Raw genomic sequence first — 26,845 nt, 5'->3', positions numbered from 1 at the left:
GACACCTCTTCAAAATCAGTTCCATTGACAATCCAGAATCTGCGCGTGTCTGACTCTGCTGTGTACTACTGCGCTCTGAGGCCCACTGTGACTAAAACACATTCAACTCTTATACAAAAACTCTGAAAATGCATGAGCCTATATGAGCCCCCTAAATAAAAGCTGCTGTAGACCAAAAGAGGGCAATACTCACACAGAACTAACTAACCATTACTAATTATTTACTTCTTAAATAATAATCAAAACTTGAGTATTGTTTTGCTTAGTCTTAGTCTGTAAGCATTGCATCACTTAATTCTATTTCAAAATGGAAAGCCAACAAGAAAGATTTCATTAGAAACAATCCAATAGTTTTAAATGCAGTGGGAGCATGCACAGTAGATATAATTAAAAATTTCTGTGATCACTTAATGTTACTCATCTTTTGCAGGTGCCAGTTTTAGAATTGAATGTTGGAAATTATGTTTGTATTGTCAGTATCACAAAATAAACTCCTGGATTCCTTTTGCTTATATTGGATGGTGTGAAAGAGACTAAGAACTCTGTATATCCAAAATTCACTTTGGAAATTAAATCCCCTGCCAAAAAAACTGCCAAATTGTTTTGATTAAATGAATATTCTGGGTTCAATACAAGTTAAACTCAATTGACAGCATTTGTGGCATAATGTTGATTACCACAAAAAATATTTTTGACTCGTACATCCTTTTCTTCCTTACAATGGAGGTAAAACTTTTGCAAAGTGAATTTCTACATATTTTGCATTACTAGATAGGATCAAACATCAACATCCTCTGAAGGAGATTGAATGTGATGCTTCTCCTTTTCCACTAGAGGGTGATAGTTTGTTGACCTGGAGGGGTTTACAGATGTATGTGACAACCTAGCCACCTACATTTTTGTGCGGAGCTTACATTTCTCCATCATGAACCTTCATACCATGAGAGAAAGAAAGAAGAGTGAAAGTCTGTGACATAACTTTTCTCATAGCTGAGCAGCTCATTGATGATGATTCACTGGCACAAGGCTTTACTCATCTGTATTGTGTTCTGCTTATGTATGATAATGTGTATTACTCCACTTAAAACAGTTGAATCTAGTAACACTTTAGCTGTAATACAGCTGCTTGTGAATTATTTACTTGAGTTATTTTGTGTCATTTTGTGTTTTCAGTGATCAGTGCAAAATACACTGTCCATCAGTCAGAAAGCATGATAAGCTCTGATGGTGGAATGGTGACCCTTAACTGCACATATATTCCTACTGATGTTAAACCGTATCTCTTCTGGTTCATCCAACGAGGAAAGGACTCCCCCAAATACATACTGAGAAAGGACAAGTATAGTTAAGAGAACAGCAAGGAGTTCTCAGATAGATTTAATGTCAGTCTTATCACTACATATGCAATAAATACCTTTCCTTTTGACAATTCAAAACCTTCATGTGTCTGACTCTGCTGTGTACTACTGTGTGTACTACTGTATTTGGGGGAGTACTTTCCTCATTGGGAGGGGTTACTATGTGAACATAGGTAACTATGAATCTGATTGGACATGACATGTGGAGTCCCAGAAGGCTCAATTCTTTCACCGCTCCTGTTCAACCTGTATATGCTCCCACTAGGCCAAATTATGAAAAAGAACCAAATTGCGTGCCATAGCTATGCAGACAACACCCAGATCTACCTAGCCCTATTGCCAAATGACTACAGCCCCATAGAATCTCTGTGCCAGTGCATTGACAAAATTAACAGTTAGATGTGCCAAAACTCCTTCAGTTAAATAAAGACAAGACAGAGGTCATTGCATTTGGCAACAAAGGCCAAATTCCCAAGGTGAACACATACCTTGACTCCAGGGGTCTAAAGACAAAAAAATCAAGTGAGGAATCTTGGTGTCATTTTGGAGTCAGTCCTTCAAAGTCACATCAAAGCAATAACAAAATCAGCCTACTTTCATCTAAAAAAAATATAGCCAGAATATAGGGGTGTTAACAGTTCACTCATCTCACGATTCAGTTCTGGTCACGATACTGATTTCACGGTTCGGTTCGGTTCAGTTTACGATTCTTTAAACAGCCTGAATCAAGAAAAGTTAAAACTGAACGTTTTATTATTATTACTATTATTATTATTTTAAAGACATATGAAAAACATTTACAATTTAGCACTGTAATTAAAAGTACTAAATGTGTTTCATGTGGGGTTTCGTTAACTCATGGAAACGGAGATATTAGCTGCTTGTCATCTGAAGTTTCAGCCGCTGTTTTCCAACGGGCACGAGCCTCCAAACACAAAAGCTGCTCTGCACACAGTTAAAAAGCATTCAAAGTTGTTGTCAGTTAATTATGATCTGATGGATGAAAGCGCACCTTTGTTTATTTTATTACGTGAGTCAATTGTAATTAGATATGCCAGTGTTATGGATGTCGCCATCTTTTATATGTACTTTAGTCAATGTCACTGTGGTTACAGCAGTTAGAAGTGGGCTGCACTTCGGTTGTTTGTTCATGTAGACAGTATTCGAACTGCTACTGTAAACTGTTGTATGAACAGGACATTACCTCTAAGTTAATACGGTTGTCAATCCCAAATACTGACTGTGTGAACATAGCTTAATTGTCTCTCGTGCATCAGACGGACATCAGATCTCTCCAGGTTAAAAAGGCGCTTCTCTCTCCCTCACCCTCTATTACATTCACTTACATGGTTTCACTTTCAGTTCTTGCAGATTCAACTAGTAATCGCATTTTAGAGCTCCCTGTGTGCATTGAAGCGATTTCCATGTGTATGGCCTCGTTATGTAGGCGTAGGACGTCGCGCATATTGGATACAGATGCTTGTAAAAAAAAAAAAAAGAAAAAAAAAGAAAGTCCAATCTCCACGGTGCGTATCGCCACATTTTTAACCGCGATGTATTGTGCCACGATACACCGTTACACCCCTACCAGAATAAGATGTTTTGTATCAAGTCAAGACTTAGAGAAACTTGTTCATGCATTCATCACCAGTAGGATGGACTACAGCAATGGACTCCTCAACGGCCTTCCCCAAAAACCATTAGACACCTGCAGCTCATTCAGAATGCTGCTGTCAGTATTCTCACCCGAACCAAAGAAATCTGAGCATATTACTCCAGTCCTCAGGTCTTTACATTGGCTTTCAGTTACATTTAGAATTGATTTTAAAGTACTAGGCTATTACTCGTTTATAAATCGCTCAATAGCCTAGGACCTAAATACATTGCAGATATGCTTGTTGAATATAAACCTAACAGATCTCTCAGATTATTAGGATCAAGTCAGTTTGAAATACAGATGGTTCAGGTAAAACAAGGTGAGACAGCGTTTAGCTATTATACCACCCACAGCAGGAACCAGCTTCCAGAAGAGGTCAGATGTGCTCCAGCAGTAGGCACATTCAAATCCAGACTGAAAACACATCTGTTTATCTGTGCATTTCTTCACTGAGTTCTGTGCTGCACTCACTGATTGCACTGCATCATTTTATTTCTGTATTCTTTTTCAGTTTTATTTGATTATAATCATTTTTTCTTTACATTCATTTTATTTATTTATATTCTTATTTCTTGTTCTTAATTGGTATTAAATAAAACATTTTATACATCTTGTATTTTCTTTATCCTTTTTATGTAAAGCACTTTGAATTGCCATTGTGTATGAAATGTGCTATATAAATAAACTTGCCTTGCCTTGCCTTACTGTACCCTGAGGCCCACTCTTTTACAAGATGATCTGCTGTCATTAAAAAAAAAAAACAGTTTTGGGAAAGCAAAAGAGTTGAGACTGTAATGTTATATGCAATACGCAAAATACAATGCATACATCATCAAATTTAAAAGATAAAGGCAAGCAGACAACCACAAAGTTATGCAGCATTACACGCCTTGTTACAAAACGTAATTTACCCTACACATTTCCTTTCCCTTCCCAGTCTGTTTCTTTTACGCTTTTTATTATTTTTATAAGTACCTTTTACTTATTTTAAAAATAAGTTATTGTATTGTATCAAGTGCTATTGTGTGTTTATATTTCTTGAAATGCGGCATCTATGAAACTGCAATAATATACACATTGTACGTAATAACTGAAATAAAATGTAAACAATAATGCATCATCTAAAGTATCTTGTTGCTGATCATTAGTGACACAATTATGCTTTTACTTCATAGTGTTTATAATGTGCACAGACTTTGTATTACAGTGTGAAGGAGGAGGAGCTTAGCAAAGTTATATAACACAGAATGGAGTACTGATTAAACATTACACAACACTCTGAAGACCAGATTATCTGTATTTAACCTGTTCAAGCCTGTTAAGAGTGTTTCATTATGTTAATCTGTTTAATAATTTTACTCTCATCAAATAACGGTGAGGGAATGCACAGAAATAACTTACAAAGAAACCTTTTATTTGAATTTGAACAATGCCAAGATGTTCGAAAAAAAAAAAAAACAGAAATGACTGTATATTAGTTTTGTATTAGATACCGTATATTCAAATGAATTAACACAACTGTCTTTCATTTACAGGTAGCAAAGCCAGTGATTTCATCACCCCACTTAGTGAAACTGAATTTGCTATTGAGGGTGACAGTGTTACACTCTCTTGTAACTACAGTGCTTCTGTGGTCAATAGTCTTCAATGGTACTGGAAGTATGCAGATTCACCACCACAGTTCCTCATACTGGACAATTATGGCATAACTTTTCATGCAGATCCCTCAGTTCCTGTAATATCCATCAAAGACAGAAAAGAAGCCAGTATTGTGGATCTGAAGATCTCTGCTGCTGTAACAGACTCTGCTGTATACTACTGCACCATGCAGCCCACAGTGACAGAACACTTAACAATACTGTACAAAAACAGACTTCAGTTCAGGCCTAATGCCACAAATAAATGATGTAACACACTCATTTTGACTTAACTGTGAAATTGCAATACCACAAAATGAAATACTATATATTGGATCCTATGTGATATACGTGTATATATACTGTATGTGTATATATATTTATGTTCTCTATAAAATGTTGGCCCATACCTGAATTTTGGCCCGTGACAGTGTAATTTAGACTGCCAAGATGTGTTAAATAAATACTATGCAGGACAGTTACCAACCTACAAGAGAAATCACCACTAAACAGAGATAGAAATGGCTCTAATGTGTAGCCACACTATTAAATTTGCACATCTCATCTGGTACAGTTACCAACCAGCTCTTCTCAACATCATTACAAAATGTATTATTATTATTATTATTATTATTATTATTATTATTATTATTATTATTTAAATAGCTTTTGTTCTAATATTCAGGGCACATCATGAATAGAATATGCAGTCAGAATTTCTCAGTGTCTTTAACAGATGTTACATCTTGGGAAAAACTCTCATGAATAATACATAAGCATGTTGATAATGAAAATGAAGAAACATATTTTGCAGGATTTTGTATAATTTGCTCTAAATACATGACAGTGTCTCTGAGCAGAATCACATAATGCTTTCCTGTGACTCTTGAAATATGACTTATTCTTTATTTGAGGGAGGAGGGGCTTACAGCAGGCCTACTTAGATCTGACATCTTTTTAAATTTGACTGTAATCTGTCTATAGCAGAGGTGATTGAATCTCCTTTACTGTGAGTGCCTGCACAATGATACTTTATTCATTTATTCTTCTTTCTGCCTTTGCATGTAAGTAATTTTTTTACTCTATAAAAATTTATTTTATTAATTTAGTCTTCGTTTTATTGCAAAAAGCTAATGTACTTGTAGTTTTCTTTAATTTTTATTCTAAATAATTGTCTTAGTTGCACAGTAAGATTTCTGGACTTTTTTCAACACTTTAATACATCTACTACATCCTTAAATTGGTCACGTGCTATTTTGTGAAGCAGTTTGTAGACTTTAGAATCTCACTACATGATGCACAACATTAAAACCCTTAATGTATCTGTTTATTGTTACAAGCCTAATTAGGTTTGTACTGTACATGTCAACACTGTTTGATGATAAATGAAAGGTATGTTTTCATTTTCAGGTGCTAGTTTTGGAAATGAAATCACACCAGATAACACTGAGGAGTTTGCTGTAGTAGGTTCTATTGTTAAACTATCCTGCAGTTATTCTACTGCACAGTCTATATATATATATATATATAGTAGTGGTAACAATAGATTAGGATCATTAATTTTCTTATTTTATTTGTTTTCTATGATGTAAATTATTCAAATACAAGAATTCAACCATTTTTATGTGGTTCAGCTGTCCTTTCCAATTGTGCAGAACCACCTATTAATACAATATCTGTTTTACCACCAAGAATAAACTGCATGCCTACTTTCATGCTGTGTGGATGCATACAATTACACATGAACAACTGACTCTCTAGTGGTAATGGGAATGTCCAAAGGTTAATGAGGTAGAAAGTACCAAAAGATCCAAAAATGTAAAACTGTATTAAGAAAATTCTAAAATAAATACAATTTTGTTTACTGCCATATAGTTAGGACTATTGCGCATCCATGGTAGAGAGTGAAATACAATATAATTAAAAGTCAGGAGGAATGTACATGTAATTGAACAGAAGAGGGTGCTATATGCACCATAAAACATGAATAATATCTTTAGGAATAGTCCCACTAAGTCTACTCACACTCATATTGTTCCAAACCTGTATGCTCTTATTTTTTTCAGCAGAACACAAGGAGATATTTACACATTTCACATCCACATCAGTAACTACTGAAAACATGGATCTTTCAGACACGGCTGTCTATTATGTGCTATTAGAGCAGTACTCCACTGATACAAAGTCTCTCTGAAGTTTTACAAAAGCTTGATCAAACCATTGGTGCCCTAAACAGTCCGTATTTGAACATTTGAAACCACATTTGTGCCTCTTTAGAAATTGCAAGGGTTGTTAACAATGGGAAGCAGTGACACCTGGAGAACAACAGAAAAAAAAAAAAATGGCTTGGCTATTTGTTGCCATAGAATTATGGTAATTTATATGCAGGATTGGGGAGTAACAGAGTACATGTAGCGGGATTAGGTATTTAAAATACTAAATATAAGTAACTGTATTCCACTATAGTTACAATATAAATCATTGGTAATTAGAATACAGTTACATTCAAAAAGTATTTTGATTACTGAAGAGATTACTTTGCATTTTATTGTCATTTGTTTCATTTAATATTTAGTCCTTTCAGATGGAAAACATTTATACATAAAAATGATGCGATCCAAAGTGCATTTGAACAGCGGTGAAACACTTTCTTATGATGTGTTACATTCATACGAGCAGACAGAGAAGTAAGTTTGAAGAAAATTTGGAGCAGAAGAAACAGAAATAAACCTTGTGTAAATTGTCAGCTTTACACCAAGCTAAAATGCTATTTCTAGCCATTTTACATGCGCATGTTACCAGGCACATTCACATTTTTATTGTATTTTTCAAGAAAATTCACGTTGGATAATTAATTTTTTTCTATTAAGGCCTTTGATATTAGGGCAAAAATCATATTCTTGTTAATAATTTTTGTATTGTTTTCCTGTAAAAATATCTAAAAATCTTTCAAACAAGATCAATTTGATTGACCTTGTTTTAGAAGCAACACTGCATAAGATATTTAGGTTTTTCAGAGAATATTTTTTTAACATGTGTATTTTGTCTTACTGTACTGGCAGAGTTTTTATAGTCAAAACAAGTGAAAAATCTACCAGTGCTGAAGAAGTAATCCAACGTATTTAGAATACGTTACTGACCTTGAGTAATCTACCGAAATACGTTACAAATTACATTTTACAGCATGTGTTCTGTAATCTGTAGTGGACACACATTTCAAAAGTAACCCTCCGTTTATATGTATTAAGTCTTTTTAAGTATAATAATCAAGACTGTAAATACATTTTTAAGAATGTGCATACATTTGAAAATCAAGCCTTTACTTGTGTAACACTTATCAAAATATTATAACTTATATATTTGTGTATATATTTAGGAATTAATTTCATGTTACGTTAAGTGTTTGCATATTGTGCACATTTAAATATTCTCTGACCACATTCTATACCATACAACAATGATCACTTACATTATTCTGACATTAGTATCTTGCCAATTTGCAGTTTATTATAATGTATTAATATACTGAATCACTATGTGCACTTCTGGTAAGATGCTAACTGCATTTCACTTGCTCTGCACTTGTACTTGCACATCAACAATTGTAATAAAATTGTAATATATTCTAATCTACATCTCATTGTAAAATCTCAAATCATAAACTTAAAATATTAGGGATCTTGTACTTTTTTTACATCATAGGCTGAATCTATGTCTATGAGAGAAAGTTGTTTTGTTTTGTAAATCCATTCTCAAGAACATTTTCATTCTGAAAACTAAGAATATTGCCACGATGATCAAGAAATCGATTATTCTTAACACAACCTATATTTTCTCTTGTAATTTATTTCTTTATTTTTATATATATATATATATATATATATATATATATATATATATATATATATATATATATATATATATATAAAATGTAATGTTAAGGCAAGGCAGAACAGGCTGAAGACAAGAACGGACGAGACGATAAAGTGAGAACCCAAGTGCAGTTTTATTTTAGAAAGTGCAATAAATCCAAAAAAGGTGAATCCAAAACAAAACAAACGACTTGACTTGACTTGACTTGACATCAACAATACTTGACAAAGGACTAGAGAACATGAGGGCTATAAATACACAGACTTGGTGTTAGTACAGGAATACGATGGTAATATAGTAACCATGGTTATTTTTGTGGTTACTGTAAACGTACAAAAAATTAACCAAGGTTATTTTTTGTAAGGTTAGGTTTAGGCGTAGAAGTTAATTAACTGTGTCTGTGGGACTCTAAACACAAAAAACACACTGCAGTGATGCCCATATACTGTATGTTATTATCTGACACAGTTTACATCAGGGTGCAATTAGTATACCATTATTTGCACCAGGGTTGGGTGCAAATAATATCTGCCACTATTTGCACTGGGGTGTAAACAGCATATACCATTATTTGCATCAGGGTGCAAATAGCATCTGCCAATAATTTATGCCTTCAATATACATATATATGTATTAGATATACTGGGTTGACAAAAAACTTGTATCATGGCTACTAATGTTGACAAATCAATCAATTTTACTATCCAACAGGAACTCAATGATGACTTAACAGCATCATGTGACAGAGTGCAAGAAGTTCTTAGGTGTCTTTCTGAGCTGCAGTGATTTTGATACACAGCTCAGAGCACTGAAAGCCTCAACAGAGAGTTGTGAGATTATCTTATTTAATATGGACAGATGCTTTCTACTTATTCTCATTATTGGAACAGGTAGCCAAAGTTATTTATTGGGTCATTGATGAAGTGGAGTACACAAATGATTATAATTTGTTTTGAAAACCTGAAAACCCTAAAGTTTTAATGATTTATTTCAGCTTTTTTAACTGCTTGCATTGAGTCCTGTGTTTGCAATATTATTTTGTCAACCTTGCTATCACAATTCATAAATTATTTTATTTTGTGCTTATTGTTTGCAGGCATGGCAGCTGGGGACAATATTGAGCCAGATAAAGAGATAGAAAATATAAAAGAAAGAGAAACTGTAAAACTGAGCTGCTCATATAGTACAAGTAGCAGTAATGTTCGACTCTACTGGTACAGAACATTTTCTCATGGAGAACCTTTGTATTTAGCATATAAAGGTGCTCGATCACTGAGTGCTGCTGACACCTCTGATCCTCGGTTTCAGGCAACTGCATCTGATACATCGACAGAACTCATTATTAATGGTTTAATTCTGTCAGATTCAGCTCTCTATTACTGTGCTCTAAGAGTAGGAGCCCAGTGATGCAAAACATGAAACATGTCATACAAAAACCTGAATGTTTTTTTAACATTGAAACTATCAAGTGAAAACCTCAATCAAAACCACAATCTAAGCCCAGAATGTAATAAAATATGTAGTAACACCTGTGTGAGGCTGAAGGCATAAAAGTGAAGTATTTTTAATGCATTAAAAGCAAGTTTGGCTGATATATACAAGAATACCTGGGTTTGAAAGAGAAGCTTTAACAAAAATGTACATAACTGTACATACAAACTTTGATCAACTGTATATACAGTACACAAAACTGCACACACAGCTAGTGTGCACAAATCTACTTATACAAACCAACTCTCTTTTGTAAACAGTAAGTGGTACATGAATAGATTCAATTTTAAAAGTTAAAGTTACTGTAGAAAATACTTTACATGTGTATGTCGAATATATAAATCAAATAGAGAAAAACTTCAGGACTTTCTTTTATAATCACATTTTGCCTATGGGAAGAACTCTTTGAATTTTAGTGGTGAAAGTGATGTCATTTCACAACCTGGCCACCTTGTGGCAATGGTGATGTTGAGTGAAAGTAGCTTACTGTGCATGCTAGCTCATACTATGTGTGTTTGTTGCTTGTGAAAAAAACAGTCTGTGACATGTAAACTCAACCTGGTTTATTTACATCATCATACTATTTGACAAATATTGCATGCTTTATGTATAAACCATGTTAACATAGCTGATGAATATCTTTATATTGGCTGCTGTTCTAGGTAAGTAACTACTATTCAGTTGAATGATTCCTATAAATTATCATATGATATAATATAATATATTATATAATATTTCTTCCGTTGATCAACCAACAAGAGTTAAACTGCTTTTGATCATGAAGTGGTTACACTTTAATATACATACAGTCAAGTGACCAATATCCTTATCTTTGTTGGTACCAACAATAAACAAATGGATTCCCAACATACAGTTCATGCTCATGGACATTGCACATACAGTAACAACATTAAACACTACACAACAGGTTTTGACATGCATTCATTACATACATTAATCATTCATACACAATGTCAATATATTACAATGTTTGTATGTTCGTTATCTGATTAATCTTCTTGCATAAAAGCATTTTCCTCCCCATCATTACAGAATAACACTCAGGCAGTGGGTGGAGCTTTTTCACAAAATGTTTAGTGTGAGAAGCTGACAGAGTGAAACAGTTATTCTAATTCTACTTTTGCCATCACTGTCTCTCTGACGACATCATGTTTCTCTTTACCTGCATAATACTTTTCATGGGTAAGAAACTGGTGTCCACAGTGACAGAAAACCCAACTAGACTGTACAAAAACCTGATATTATCTCTAATATCACATATATCCAACCCCCTTAACTGCTTGTCAAATTAACTATATTCTTATTCAAGTTGTACATCATATGTTCAATGTATTTGTTACTGACTTACTTAAATGTCCGGCATGTACAGTACCTTTTACTATTTTTTACATAAACCGAAAATACTGCAGTGACACAAGAAAAAAAGTTATTTAACACTCATACACTAACAAGACGGCTGTCTTTTGAGTCATCTGTTTATTACAACACTGACTAAATAAATACAGAGAAGTCTCATCAGAAAGCTGACGGCCACAATAATCAGAGAGAGAGAGAGAGAGACAGAGAGAGATGAAGATAGAGAGACAGAGAGACAGACAGACAGACAGATATATAGATAGATAGATAGAGAGAGAGAGAGAGAGAGAGAGAGAGAGAGAGAGAGAGATAGAGAGAGAGAGGTTTGGAATAACATCAAGGTGAGTAAAAAAACTTTAAGCCATAATTGTAATTTTTTGGTAAACTATTCCTTTAACACAAGAGTACACCCCTCTGTTCAGTGCAAAATAATTATGTTATACACGGTAACACCTAATTGTGGTTAAGAGGATTGTAACAAGAATACTCATTGAACTCATTTGATACATAATGCTGTATGTATCAAATATGATGCACGTTTGACGGCTCCTGTTTCAATCTCTGTTCAAGCTGAAAAGCCAAAGCATGTATTGTATGTAAGTTTCAAAAGTTTATTGCACTATCTAATGGTTATTTATGAAAAAAAGTGCTTTCAATATTTATACTGATCTATTTAAAATGGCGGCAGACTTACTCTTATGTTGGTATAAATGAAAGCTTATTTTAGTAAATTAAAAGTAATTATTATATTGTTACTTATATTTAAAAAATAAGTATTAGTTTACATTTTGTATATTATTTTATTGAAAAGGCATGTTAAAATTACTTGTCTAAAATCTGATACAACATTCATGCCCAATATATAAAAAAAAAACAAACAAACAATAGAATAAAAAATCAAAGAACTTTGAAAATGTTGACATATACTTTTTATAAGATGTATTTAAAGTGTGTCTGTCATTATAAAGATCTCATTATATTACATTACAAGCTATTATAATTAAATCTTACCATAAGTACTTGAGACCCAGCGAAAAAAGTTTGACTATTTCCCTTTTTTAAATGTCAATATAGTGTTTGGTGCATAAAAAACATATGATAAAAATTGTTTATTGAATCTTTTGTTTTTTTATTCATATTGTATTTGATGTGCTGAACTGAACTGTGATACATTTCAATCCATATTTATAGACCAAGGAGAGGAAGATGTCATGGCCAAACTCTCAAATATTTGGCATCTCTGAAAAGCCCAGGGAGTCCTCTGATAATACCCCAAGATTTACCACTGTAGCATGTATGGGCTGAGAAAAACTTAAATAACAAATGTCCTACACACACAAATTGCTGGGCCTCAGGAGGATAATGACCTTTAAAGCCTAATGTATCAAATTTGATGCATAAAAAAAAAAAAAAAAAACGTGCACATTTTTTGTATGATTTATTTTTATAGTTTGTCTAATGGTCCTAAAAACAGTTTAATGTAAAAAAAAAAAATAAAAAAAAATATTGCATTTTATGACAATTCTTTCATATGTCAGGCTTTACAGGGTTAAAAGATGCTACTCTGGTTCTTCATAATCAACTTATAAAAGACACACATTCAAAAAAGGTGACAAACACTAAATTATTTAAATGCATTTGCATTCCTAGGTGGCTGATGAAGGAGGGGCTAAAAGTGGGGTATATCTGAGGGTATTTTGACACTGGCAGAGACTGTGGCATGAGATTATTTAAGATCAGTCCTGCCACTGTGAATGTGTACAATGATGCTCTATTCAGTTATTCTGCTCTTTGCCACAGCATGTGAGTACTGTCAAGTTTAATGTATGTCACATTTATTTAATTAATTTATCATTGAGTCTTAATGGGGGAACCACAAATAAGTCTATGCACTATTGAAATTATCACATTTAATCAGAATTAAATTTTAGACTGAAACTGTGAAAAGTTACATACTGCTTTTCTTGTGCAGGTGCTAGTAATGGAAATACTATCACACCAAACAAAACTGAGGTGTTTGCTGTAGAGGATTCAAATGTTACATTATCCTGCAGTTATTCTTCTGCGTGTGATCTTGAATTCCTTGTTCTCATCTCAGACGGTGCAAAAGAAGTTCAAAAGTCTATTGTGAATACCAGATTCAGTGCAAAACTCACCAAAGAGAAAAATCATGTGGATTTGGAGATCTCCTCTTCTGCTGTAACAGATTGCGCTCTGTAATACTGTGCCCTGGAGCCCAAAGAGAGGAAATCCAACTAAAATGTACAAAAACCTGATTCTGCTCAGAATGAGAAAACAATGAACTCCTACAAATCAGGAGGAAAAAGCATAAATAATGGAATTGTTAAAAAGCATTTATTTATTCTTGAGAACTTGAATTAACAAAATACCTAAGATTATTTTTATTTATTATTTAGCATATGGTTCTTTCCACTCATTACTGGAAAGTGCATTTTGGGGTTTAAACCTACAACCTTTCACTGACAGATTTTTAACCACTATGCCACCGTAACCCATGACCAGTAATAATAATAATAATAATAATAATAATAATAATAATAATAATTATATATATATATATATATATATATATATATATATATATATATATATATATATATAAACGACAACAAAACCAACAACCATAATGTTTTTACAGAATGAATTTGGAGGAAATCAATTATCCAGAAGACTTTAAGTTTGACTTGAATAATGATTAGCAATGTCAAATTCCCAACACAAGATGATTCCCACCACAAGATGGGAGCAGAGTGATTTCACCACTATGTTGTACTGCACAACGGTACAAAATCTGCAAATACACATCTATAAACAAAATATATTTTAAAGATTATTTTATTTTAATCTTTGTTTTATTATTGTTAAGTTCCACCTACATTCTTTTTAGTACATTGTCTGAATGGATTCAAATGAAAATTTACTTTTGTTTACATAGAGATTTTTAATTTCATTGTGATAATTTAGTGGGTTAAATTTTTGACATGCTCAGCACTGTTTCTGTTTCAATCTGGAATTAATTTTCTTTAGAAATCATCATCTGCTACTACATCAATCTCTAATCAAAGTTAACTTCTAATCATTCAACATTTCAACATTCGCAGAAGATGAAAGCTGTCTTTCTCTGACAGAAGGGAGGGAGCCCGTTGGCATTTTACAAAGAACAGACTAACCATTTTTTATATTGCTTGTCACCTGAAAATATGACTATTGTTTTCTCTCTTCTTCTGTTTTTGGTGACTAAAAAAAGTGAAAGTTACTGAAATTCAACTTTTTGGTACTTATTCAGATAATCCAGATTTTTTTTTTTTTTTTTTTAATGTAGCATTTGTAGAATATTTTTTTAATATCTGGATGCATCATTACTTTTTGTACTCTTGTGTAAAACTTGCTTTAATCAAAATGCTGTGAAGTTTTAAACTGACACAAAGTTTTTATCTGATTTGCAGGGGACACTTCTGCACAGTCAAAATCAAATATGATACAGCCATCATATTCCGAGTAATATGTTTTCAAGGATGAAAGTGTGAATCTTTCTTGTAACTACACTGAAACTGTTTCTGTGACCTCACTCCAGTGGTATCGACAGTATCTCAGATCAGCTCCAAAGTTTCTGTTCCTTGTCACTGAATATCAGAATCAGAATCAGAATCAGAATCAGGAATTTGTCTTGGTGACAGGAGCTTCCAGTGTACAACAATACAAAAACAATACAAAAACAGCAGCAATAGATAATAATAAAAAATAAAAAATAAAACTAATTATACACATACGTACAGACACATACGTACATACACACATACACATAGGTAGAGCAAATCTAATACAATCTGTTATGTACAGTGCAAATGTTTTTTTTTTTTTTTTTTTTGTATTTTTTTCTTTTTTTTTTTTAGAGGAATGAAATGGCAGAAGAGGTTGGATGTGTTGAATAAATATAAGACTAAACTGTGTATTGCACATAGTTATTGCTCAATGGCGCAATTAACTGTTCATGAGATGGATAGCCTGAGGGAAAAACTGTTCCTGTGCCTGATAGTTCTGTTGCTCAGAGCTCAGAAGCGTCGGCCAGATGGCAACAGTTCAAAAAGATAGTGGGCAGGGTGAGTGGGGTCCAGAGTGACTTTTTCCTCACTCTGGAAGTGTACAGTTCTTGAAGGGGGGGGGGGGGGGGGAGCAGGGGGCAACTAATAATCCTCTCAGCAGTCCGAACTGTCCTTTGTAGTCTTCTGATGTCTGATTTCGTCGCTGAACCAAACCAGACAGTTATTCAAGTGCAGAGGACAGACTCAATGACTGCTGAGTAAAACTGTATCAGCAGCACCTGTGGCAGGTTGAATATCCTCAGCTGGCGAAGGAAGTACAACCTCTGCTGGGACTTTTTCACAGTGGAGTCAATGTGTGTCTCCCACTTCAGGTCCTGTGAGATGGTAGTGCCCAGGAACCTGAATGGCTCCACTGCTGTCACAGTGCTGTTTAGAATGGTGAGGGGGGTCAGTGTTGGGGTGTTCCTCCTAAAGTCCACAATCATCTCCACCGTTTTGAGCGTGTTCAGCTCAAGGTTGTTTTGACTGCACCAGACAGCCAGCTGTTCAACCTCCCTTCTGTATGCAGACTCATCGTCATCTCGGATGAGGCCGATGACAGTGATGTCATCTGCAAACTTCAGGAGATTGACAGAGGGGTCCTTGGCGATGCGGTCATTGGTGAAGTGGGAGAAGAAGTAGTGGGGAAAGCATATATCCCTGGGGGCACCAGTGCTGATTGTACAGGTGCTGGAAGTGAGTTTCCCCTGTCTCACAAGCTGCTGCCTGTCCGTCAGAAAGCTGGTAATCCACTGACAGATAGACATGGGAACAGAGATTTGGTGTAATTTATTCTGGAGTATAGCTTAGAATATGAAGGCAAATTTGAGCCTGCTCTTCATCTGTCATCAAAAGCTGCAAATGGAGACAAACGTTTGGATCTGTAGCTCTATTCTGCTGCTCTAACAGACTCTGCTGTGTACTACTGCGCCCTGCAGCCCACAGTGACAGGAAATCCAACTAAACTGTACAAAAACCAAAGAAAAATGTGTATTGCCTTAATGTATAAATTTGACACTGTAATAGTATACAGTATAATTCGGACAATAATAATCTTAAACTGCATCTTATAAATTGTTTTCAGATCTGAATTTGAAATGCAACTCTAAAGAAGTGATACAATTGCATAAATTCAGAGAATAAAAGAGAAGGTTCATAAAGAGTTTGAATGTTTGATAGGCTTCAGAGGAATGTTATGTAGTTATTCATTGGAATGATTACTGTGTAGTCTCTTATCTACTGGAAGTGTTACCACACAACAGAAGTAATAACGCAATATATAATCATTCCAGCATAAAATAGTTTAAGAAAATAGCAAATAAGTTATATGCTAATAAGGAAAAACATACATACTGTACTTAAATATACATTAAGCCCAACATTAAATATAAAACAGTTAAATAAAATACAGTATGTAGGTTGAAAACAATGCAACAGAATTTTATGACTCTAACAATAGCACAGGCTCCTCCCAGATGTCAGACAAAGTGATTTGATGTTACAGCTGTTGTATCACAGAGATGTGTAAAGTAGAATGTTCAATTTTCAACTGTAGCCAACATTTGACTTTTTGATTTTCAGTTGCAAAGCTCAACATATATGTATAATGACACACTGGAAAAGAGTTGTTTTCATCCTAGTCACATATTTTTGGGGTAAGTAGCACTATCACATGTCTTTTTTAGATATATTTAAAATGAATATGTCCTTGTGAATGATTATATTTTTCCCCATCCAACAAGTAATATGTTTATTGACATTTTTTATTTCTATTCCAGGATGTAATTCTGAGGACAAAGTTGATCAGAATATCAGAGTTCAAACAGCTCTTGAAGGTGAAGCTGTAACTATCAACTGCACATACAAAACTTCTTATTCAAACCCAACTCTATTATGGTACCAGCAAAAAGTAAATGGAATCCCCAAATACATGCTGATAAGATTTTCTGGATCTCGCAGCGATGATGAAGCATTCAAGGGGAGATTTAATGCTGAACTCAATGCATCTTCATTGTCGGTTCCACTGACAATCCAGGACCTGCGTGTGTCTGACTCTGCTGTGTACTACTGCGCTCTGCAGCCCACTGTGACTAAACCACATTCAGCACTCATACAAAAACCCTGAAAATGTTTCAGAGTAAATTTTCTTTACAAAACATCTGAAGACTTAACTCTTTCATGAACACTTGAATACTTAATCCAAAACCATCTACATTGAGAAACGTTTAATAGTCCTCCCTTAAACTGATCCCATATACAAAATTCCATTCTACACCGTACTGCAGGGCTGTTCAAACTTTTTTGATTCAAAGGACCTCCAAATATGATAATTTTTGCAAGGACCCCCTTCCAAAAATATAAAGGCAGCTGTATATTTTTAAAGGGCCATTTATGTACGTGCTAGAAAAATAGAAAGTGTGATATTACTGTTATTATAAGAGATGTTATCTGCAAAAAAATTATAATTGGCTTTCATATTGTCATTGTAGTAAAGACAAAATGAAGGATTAAAATATTAGGCTATTTGGAAATGTACTTTGTATTAAATTTTGTTTTGTTTTTTGTTTTTAGAGAATGTTACATTTATAAACATAAATAAATATATTTTCAGTTAAACTGAAATCTATTTGTAGTCCATAGAAACCAGAATGAAACAGTAATGTCAAACTTTTTCATTTTTATTGTTTTTTTCTCTAAAATTTTACGCAGACCCCCTTGAGGCCCCCTGAGGGTCCCCAAACCCCAGTTTGTAAACCCCTGCCCTACTGTATACTGTTGTTCATCTCTGAGCTATCTCGTATTGTACTTTCTGGCCAACTATATAACTTTTTGCAGCACTTCTAATATTATTGTCTCCTTTTGAAGAATGTAAAGCTTTATTGTATTCATTCTGTATAGATATCATAATCTTCATTATTTCACAGTCTTAAAACTACAATTGCCATTTCTACTTGAATTAGGTAAGCATGTTAAAGAGACCAGTGCAGGAGAAAATGTATATAAATCAAAAATATGATCATTAATAGTGGAGTGATGACCGATAACTACACATACCTGTTAAAAGAATCAGAGAAACTGAATCGAAATCTCAGAGAAACTGAATCAGGCTACCTGTTAAATTATACCCAGACCTCTTTTGGTATATTCAGAGTAAATGGGTTCCCCATGTACACACAAACAGAGAGAGAGAGAGAGAGAGAGAGAGAGAGAGAGAGAGAGAGAGAGAGAGAGAGAGAGAGAGAGAGAGAGAGAGAGAGAGAGAGATGTTTAGTTTAGAAAGAAGAAAGCATTAACTTTAAAAACAAAGAAACATTTTAGGCTAACATTAATTTAGTAAAGAATTGCTCAGGGTTTCCAAAATAACACCAGTTTGGAACTTTCACACTTCATCCGCAAGGTGACAGCATTGATCTCTTCATGTAAGAGTAGGTTGTGTAAGTAAGATGATTTAAATGTTTCAAGTATTTGAATGTTTAAAGTAGAGCTCTGTGAGATAAGCACAGATGAATGAAATCTTCTGTTCTGTTACCCCACAGAGTAACTATGTTTAGATGGGCTTTGATTTCTGTTTTTCACAACACATTTTTATGGTAAGAGCATTTTCTGTTTCTGTTAATGCCTGTTTAGATTTACTTTCCAAATAATTAATGTTAATGATTAATTTTTACAATATTTTTTCCAGTGTGCTGGGGACAGAATGGTTGAGCAACCTACAAGGGAAATGACTGCAAGTGAAGTAGATCACGTTTTTCTAAAGTGTAATTATACTAGCACTACAAAAGATGCATATCTCTTCTGGTACAAATAGCTGCCAAACCGATCACCAATAATTATTTTGAGTGAATATACTTTTAGTAAAGGAACAACTGAGCCTGATTTTAAGAGAGATTTTCTGCAACACTGGACTCCACATTAAGAACAGTTCCACTGGCAATCCAGGATCAATATCTGTCTGATTCTGCTGTGTACTACTGTGCTCTGAAGCCCACAGTGATCAAAGCACCTTCAACACTCATACAAATAAAGTGGAGCTCATGGAGACACATTACCAATTATGGAACAACTAATAACTAGCATGAATATACTGTATAAACATGAATATGAAAACTGGTAAATCACTAAGTTTATATTACACACTGATTACAGCTATTGACAGTTATAAATAATCCCCTTCGAATTTAGATGATTCTGACATGGGATAATACAGTAGCCCAATTACCAACATAATGGATATTTTATGGGCTTTATATCATGCTTAATAAAATGCCACAAGAAAAGAAATGTACTGCTACAGCTTTCTTTTTATCATATTAAGAAGATGTTGATCATCCAGAGCTGTAATGATTTGAATGCTGGATTCTCATTCACTGCAGTTGCACTGACAGAGAGGAGGAGTCTGCTGAGATTTGAAAAAGAGCAAACTACTCACTCAAATTAATTTACCTCTCAAAGCGCAAACATGAGGATTCTTTGTGCTCTGCTTCTGCTATTGTTGATTCAAAGTAAGTCAGTGAAATTTGTCTTTTAGTTATTCGGACAAACAATGTCCAAGAAGTAGTTTTGCATTATGTCTGGATATATACTTTTACTGTATATTTTAATTTACTTTTGCTGTACATTGTTTAAGAACAGGTTGTTTTAAATTCTTTTCTATTATGATTTGCAGGGGACACATTTGCAGAGACAATAACACCACTGGAGAACAAGGCAATTGCATATGAGGGAGAAAAGGTCACTCTTTCATGTAAATATGAAGGAGTTGTAAATAACCTGCAATGGTACCGCCATTATCCGAGATCCAAACCTGAATTCCTGGTTTGGATTTATCTACAGGGAAGCACAAGTGACCCTGTTCCCCGTCTTCAGCCGAAAGTTGATAAAGGCAACAATCTTGTGCACCTGGAGATCTTTCCTGCTGAAGTAAAAGACTCTGCACTGTACTACTGCGCACTGAAGCCCACAATGACAGAAATCTCATCTACACTGTACAAAAACCTCCTGAGCAATAAAACTCCTCATACAAGTTTATGGAAACACCCAAACCCCCTTCTTCAAGTTCTTTTTCTTTAGTGCTATAAACCACTTGATGTAATTAAATTACACCAGGTTAATCAATATTGGAGGTTGACAATCAAAGAGAAGTTTATTTAGCAATATATTACAAACTGCAGTTATATTTAACAGTGATAGAATCAGACCAAGAGTGTAAGAAATAATTGTCATTAGAACAGAAGACATCCAACAAGCATACAACAGAGAACAGGAAATCCTTCAATGATTTCCTGCATTAGCACACAGAGATGGAGAATACTAACAGATTAGAGTGCTGAAAACATTAACACAGCACTGATCTGGTACTGACCCAGCATGGACAGTTATCTGCTGCTGATTCTCATTATGACACTGTGTGTGTTTATTTATTTTTACCTCAAAGATTGTTCAAAAATCATAATGCCACATTTGGCCATGTCTCAATTTCAGATCAGAGATATTTGTCTTAATTTGTTCCACTGACAGTTTTTATGCTATTTTTTTTAGGTGTGTTATCTTTGGACAAGATTAGACCAGACAAAGAAATCACTCTCATTAATAATGAAGGAGACCATGTAAAACTGAATTGCTCACATGAGGCAAATAGTGATTTTGTTTGGCTTTATTAGTACAGGCAGCAAACTAATAAAAAACTCACAATTTAATATAAATCTGAATGATCAAGGATTGGAATTAAGACCCCTTTGATCCTCATTTTCATTTGACTACATCAAGTACTTCGTCTGTACTCATCAATAAAAATAAAATTAAATCATAAATGTGGAGATAAAATAAAATGTTATTCAGAACATAAAAAAAAATATTCACATCAGGATATTAAAGTGTATTTATATGGTTAGTTTTGTCAGGGTACCAAAATTTCAGTAGTCGGTACCAATACCAGTGAAATTTCACAGTTCTCAATACCAATTTCGATACCACAGCAAAAATATGCTAATATGATAATGTGCTATTGAACACACCAGTTTAGTTATTTTTAATCATTTAATAGTTATTTTAATAATTATAGTTTAATAATTATTATTTTCCAGAACTCCATATTTTACATTTTCATTTAGTAGTCTTGCTTGTGATATATTGCTTAAGTATTATTATTTAAAATTACAAGTTGTAAACTCGGAATTGTATAGCCACTTTTCCACAATCAGGCTGAATGGTTCTAAGCGCGGTACAGAACGGTAACACCAGCATTTCCACTGGAGCACGGTTCGGCACGGCATGATTATAGTTCTTGGCCCGGAATTCTCTGCACCATTAGTTAACTGTACTCAACAAGAGCCCAGATCTGCATGGAAAGGTACGGTTTTGCAACAAGAACTTTTCGGCTGGATGGTGGAAAGCGGCTTATGAAAGCTCCAACTTGACAGTCATGATGTCATGTGAAAAGAACCAATAGCCACTTTTCCACCATAGGGCCGAACAGTTCTTGTCACAAAACTGTACCGTTCTGTGCCGATTCGGGCCAGTTGGCTTGGTTACGCTTTCTTTTTCCACTGTGGTGCCATGAAATCAGTAGAATGTACGTAACAGATCTGCGTAAGAGGTAAACATTGGAGCGAGTGCTGCGCACTATGGAGGATGATCGCATATTCCAGTTTTTAGGACTGTTTTTTCCCTGGTTTTACTCTGCTAACAAACAACAAAGACACGGACCATGTCGCAAAAAGTAAAGTAAATTGAGGTTTACCATTATTTGTGCAGGGCTTGTGTTTGCCACTGTAAACAAACATGCAGAAGTGTAAAAGTTCCCAGACTAGCTTAAAGGATGTTTATTGACAAAGTATTATATAAGTATTATATGAACATAGTATATGAGAATATATTGATGTATTTTAAGTTTAAATGAGCTAGTAATCTACTTCCCTGATGAAAAAGATATGTAGAAAAATAAATGTAGGCTACAATACTAGTTAAACCATCGTAATAAAATTATGAAGATACACTAAACGAGTCGCCAAGTACTAAACCCACTCTACCAGCACGGTTGAGTTCAGTTAGCTAACCGTGCTGAGAATTCCGGGCCAAGAAGGGTTTATAATCGTGCTGTGCCAAACCGTGCTCCAGTGGAAATGCTACTGTAACCGTTACGTTCCATATTCAGAACCATTCGGCCCTATGGTTGAAAAGTGGTAAAATGCAATGGCTGAAACAATTAAAGGTAGTGAATATATTTCTGTTTAATATGCTATTATATTATTGTGCCGTTGATGCCTGGAGCATTTCTTTTTGTTCTTAAAGCATATAGAGGTGAATAACTGACGTGATAAACATTTTACTGTTATCAAATACAAAGCCGTGTTGCCGTTATAAGTGTTTCTATGGAAACTAATAACTTACAAGATCTGAGGACGTGAACGGCTCCGAGTAGAACCTCTGAGTTCCCATCTTGTAATTACAGTAATTCCTACATGACGTGAATGCACCATTATTATAAATCGTGCTTTTATAATGATGTGTGTTTTTTTGCCGGAAGCTTCACTTTTCCAGATAAACAGTTCACGTCACCACAGTGTGATCAGTGAATTTTAAGTCACGTCTGAAAGCTCATCTCTTTACACTGGCCTTTGAGTCTGACAAATTAATTTTAGATTACTGGTGTTTGTGTATGTGGTAATTTTGAAATGTTGTTATGATGTTTTGTTTTACATTTTATAACTGTGAAGCACTTTTGTCAGCTCTGTTGTTTTAAATGCTATATAAATAAAGTTGAGTTGAGATTAAAGCGCAAATGCTGTGATTTAATTATATAAATAAATAATCTACATGTAATATGTGCTTCACAGTGGATTAGTAGTCTGCTCTGTCATCTGATACAATGTGAATGATTCTCGATGTCTGTGGAGTTCACATTCAAACATTCCTCTAAATCTGGCATATGTAAACTTTCTGTTTCTTATATTTTGAGCAAGGAAGGACAGCTATACTGTATGTCATAAATATTGAAGGGTAAAATAAACATTTTCCTGTCACTGTATACACATGAATAGAATGTGAATGTACGGTACCAGTATGTATGATCATTTGTGTTTAAGTGTTGAAAGTGTATTCTATCTAATGTAACATTTTTGGCACTGGACACATGTTAAATCTTGTTCTGAGTGTGGTATGGATGTTTTGTCATCCCTGCAGAAAAAAAACCCAACATGGTTTGGTGGTCTTAGCTGGTTAAGGCTGGTCTTTCAGACTGACCAGCGGAAAAGTGCCCCAAAACTCTCTAAAACCAGCCAACAGACCAGTCTGATCAGGCTGGTAGACCAACATAGGCTGACCAGCTTAGGCCCAAAAGGGATAGGTAGCCTATAATAAGGAACACTGACTGAATATCTATGACCAGGGTTGGGGAGTAACAGAATATATGTAACGGATTACATATTTTAAAATACAAAATATTAGTATTTGTATTCCACTACAGTTACAATTTAAATCATTGGTAATTAGAATACAGTTACATTCAAAACGTATTTTGATTACTGAAGAGATTACTTTGCATTTTATTGTCATTTGTTTCATTTCTTTCAGATGGAAAATATTTATACATATTAATGATGCCATCCAAAGTGCATTTGAACAGCGCTGAAACACTTTCTTATGATGTGTTACATTCATACGAGCAGACAGAGAAGTAAGTTTGAAGTAAGTCTGGAGCAGAAGTAGAAATAAACCTTGTGTAAATTGTCAGCTTTACGCTAAGCTAAAATGCTATTTCTAGCCATTTTACATGCGCATGTTACCAGGCACAATAATATATTTTTTATCAAGAAAATTCATGTTGGATCATAATTTCTTTCTTTCTAGTAAGACCTTTGATATTAGGGCAAAAATCGTATTCTTGATAATAATTTTTGTGCTGTTTTCCTGTAAAAATATCTAAAAGTCCTTAAAAAAAAAAAAGATCAATTTGATTTATCTTGTTTAAGAAACAACACTGCATAAGATATTTAGGTTTTTCAGAGAATGTATTTTTAACATGTGTATTTTGTCTTACTGTACTGGCAGAGTTTTTATAGTCAAAACAAATTAAAAAATCTACCATTGCTGAAGAAGTAATCCAAAGTATTTAGAATACGTTACTGACCTTGAGTAATCTAACGAAATATGTTACAAATTACATTTTACAGCATGTATTCTTTAATCTGTAGTGGAATACATTTCAAAAGTAACCCTCCCAACCCTGTATGACATAATGTATGTTTTGAAACAGAAAGAAAGAAATGACAGTAAAAAAAAAAAAAATACAAAAAATACAAAAAAAAAGTCCTGAAGAGGGCACTGTAAACACGTTGACAATACTCTCTGGAATTGCTTCAAACTCCTCTCCCATGATTTTAAACACCCCATTGCTCACTGACAGAACTGACTGTCTTATTTTTCTGTTCCTCTTGTTTCAGACACCACATAAAAATGATGACACTTTGGTTGTTGAAGTTGTTCATTTTTGCATCAATCTGTTGTGGTAAGTAGGACAAATGTATCATTTCCTAATTATTTTAAACAGTTTCTTAGCACAATTAGAGGCCAAGTTAAAATTGTTTTCTTATGCCTTTACAGAGTGTCATGGAGAAGAGAAAGTTGATCAGCCAGAAAAACAAATCACTGAGTTTGAAGGAGGATCAGTAACGTTACAATGTAAATACAAAACAGCTGCTGGACAAACAGAGTTCTTCTGGTACATCCAGAGAGCAAATGATTTTCCTAAGTACATCCTGATGAGAAATACATATGGAGCAGGAGAGAATGGCACAGAGTTCCAAGAGAGATTTCACTCTGAAGCGATAAAGTCATCAGAATCAGTTCCACTAACAATCAAGGATCTGCGTGTGTCTGATTCTGCTGTGTACTACTGTGCTATGAAGCCCACAGTGATCACAGCATATTCAGCACTCATTCAAAAACAGAGGAAGCACCTAATCTTATGACATGGTGTAAATCCACATTCCATTGACTTCTGTTAGCTCACATGACAAGAACATACATATTATTTAGAGAAACCTTTAAATTAAGCAATTAAAAACATTTTCTTAATTCTTGTAGTGGTACAGTATGCAGAGTGAATTTGATTGACTGAAATTTCTTGTAATAAATGTCTAAGTGCACTAAGTTATCTTTGTATTCTTGTGTGAAACTTCTTTAAAATGTTTTAATTTTGTAACCAGCATTTGTATATCATATTTATTGGACTAAGTGTAAATTTGTTTTGTGAATATGTGACAGACAGGATGGTTATGTCACTAACAACAAACACCCATACATATGTATGCAATAAACTACCTCTCTAGTGCACTTTTCAAACTATTTGTTTTCAAAAGCAGTTATTAAATAGCACATTCTTATAGCCTTCTAAATTAATTTTTAGAGGAAATAATGATCCTAATTTAAGGGATGATTTAAAAAACAATACTCTTACAGTTAATATAAAATAAAACAAAATAAACTAAAAATGATTTTTAAATGTAATATAAATTGTAATGCTTTTAGGAAACCAGAAGATGGTTAGATGCACCACATATTCTGTTGAACACAAACAAAGATTTTTTGAAGGATGTTTGAGGTGTTTTTAGTCCATACAATGTAAATCAATGGGGTCCAAAACTTAAAGTATAAAGGTAATCCATATGATCTGAGTGGCTTAATTAATGTCTTCTGGAGCGAAATGATAGCTTTGGGTGAGAAACAAATCAAATATTTCAAAAAATCTTTGTTTGTGTTCTGTAGAAGAAAGAAAGTGTGAGTGAGTTTGAGGCGGCATAAGGGCAAGTAAACGATAAGAGAATTATGTTTGGGTGAACTCTTCCTTTAAACTATTCCCTCTCAACAATTTCCTCTTATATATCTGTGTCAGTTACTTAATTTATTGATTGCTCAATGTATTTTCTGTGTGCAGGGTTCAAGACAGTGTTGAACAGCCTTTAAGAGAAATAATTCTGGGAGATCAAATGACTTTACTGTGCAGATACACTTTTTATACACTTTGTGCAGCAAATGCATATCTATTCTGGTACAAAGAGCAATTCCAAACAGCACAGGCATAGATTTAGGTAGGGATGATAGGGACATGTTCCTATCAACTTTCAGAAAATCAAAAATGTCTTGACTAACTTTTGGGCAGTTTTACCACTTAGGAAACACTTAAAATTTATAAAATGCTTTTTATTTCCATTTTAATGACTATTAAAAATTCTCAGTATCATTATTCATGTGTAAATTATTGTCTGACAGCTTCTGTCGCATAAAGGTGTAGTCACGTGACACCTGTTACTTTTCTCAGCCCTGTTCAGGATACACCAATCACAGTCGTTT

General features: G+C 34.1%; 3 gene segments (V, D, J or C); all 3 read left to right on the top strand.

The window, feature by feature from the left end:
- Positions 1-4,349: 4,349 nt before the first annotated feature.
- LOC127441190 (T cell receptor alpha variable 40-like) lies at positions 4,350-17,621 on the top strand. The segment is given in 4 exon segments: positions 4,350-4,389; positions 4,551-4,852; positions 17,275-17,339; positions 17,456-17,621. Coding segments are annotated over 4 exon segments (573 nt in total).
- Positions 17,622-19,955: 2,334 nt separating this feature from the next.
- LOC127441188 (T-cell receptor alpha chain V region CTL-F3-like) lies at positions 19,956-20,566 on the top strand. The segment is given in 2 exon segments: positions 19,956-19,998; positions 20,163-20,566. Coding segments are annotated over 2 exon segments (447 nt in total).
- Positions 20,567-24,896: 4,330 nt separating this feature from the next.
- LOC127440366 (T cell receptor alpha variable 18-like) lies at positions 24,897-25,579 on the top strand. The segment is given in 2 exon segments: positions 24,897-25,001; positions 25,097-25,579. Coding segments are annotated over 2 exon segments (420 nt in total).
- Positions 25,580-26,845: the final 1,266 nt, after the last annotated feature.

This window comes from Myxocyprinus asiaticus, chromosome 5 (genome assembly GCF_019703515.2).
Source record: "Myxocyprinus asiaticus isolate MX2 ecotype Aquarium Trade chromosome 5, UBuf_Myxa_2, whole genome shotgun sequence".
NCBI classification, from domain to species: Eukaryota; Metazoa; Chordata; class Actinopteri; order Cypriniformes; family Catostomidae; genus Myxocyprinus; species Myxocyprinus asiaticus.
The sequence above is the reverse complement of the archived record's forward strand: the minus strand, read 5'-3'. Positions and strand labels throughout refer to the sequence as shown.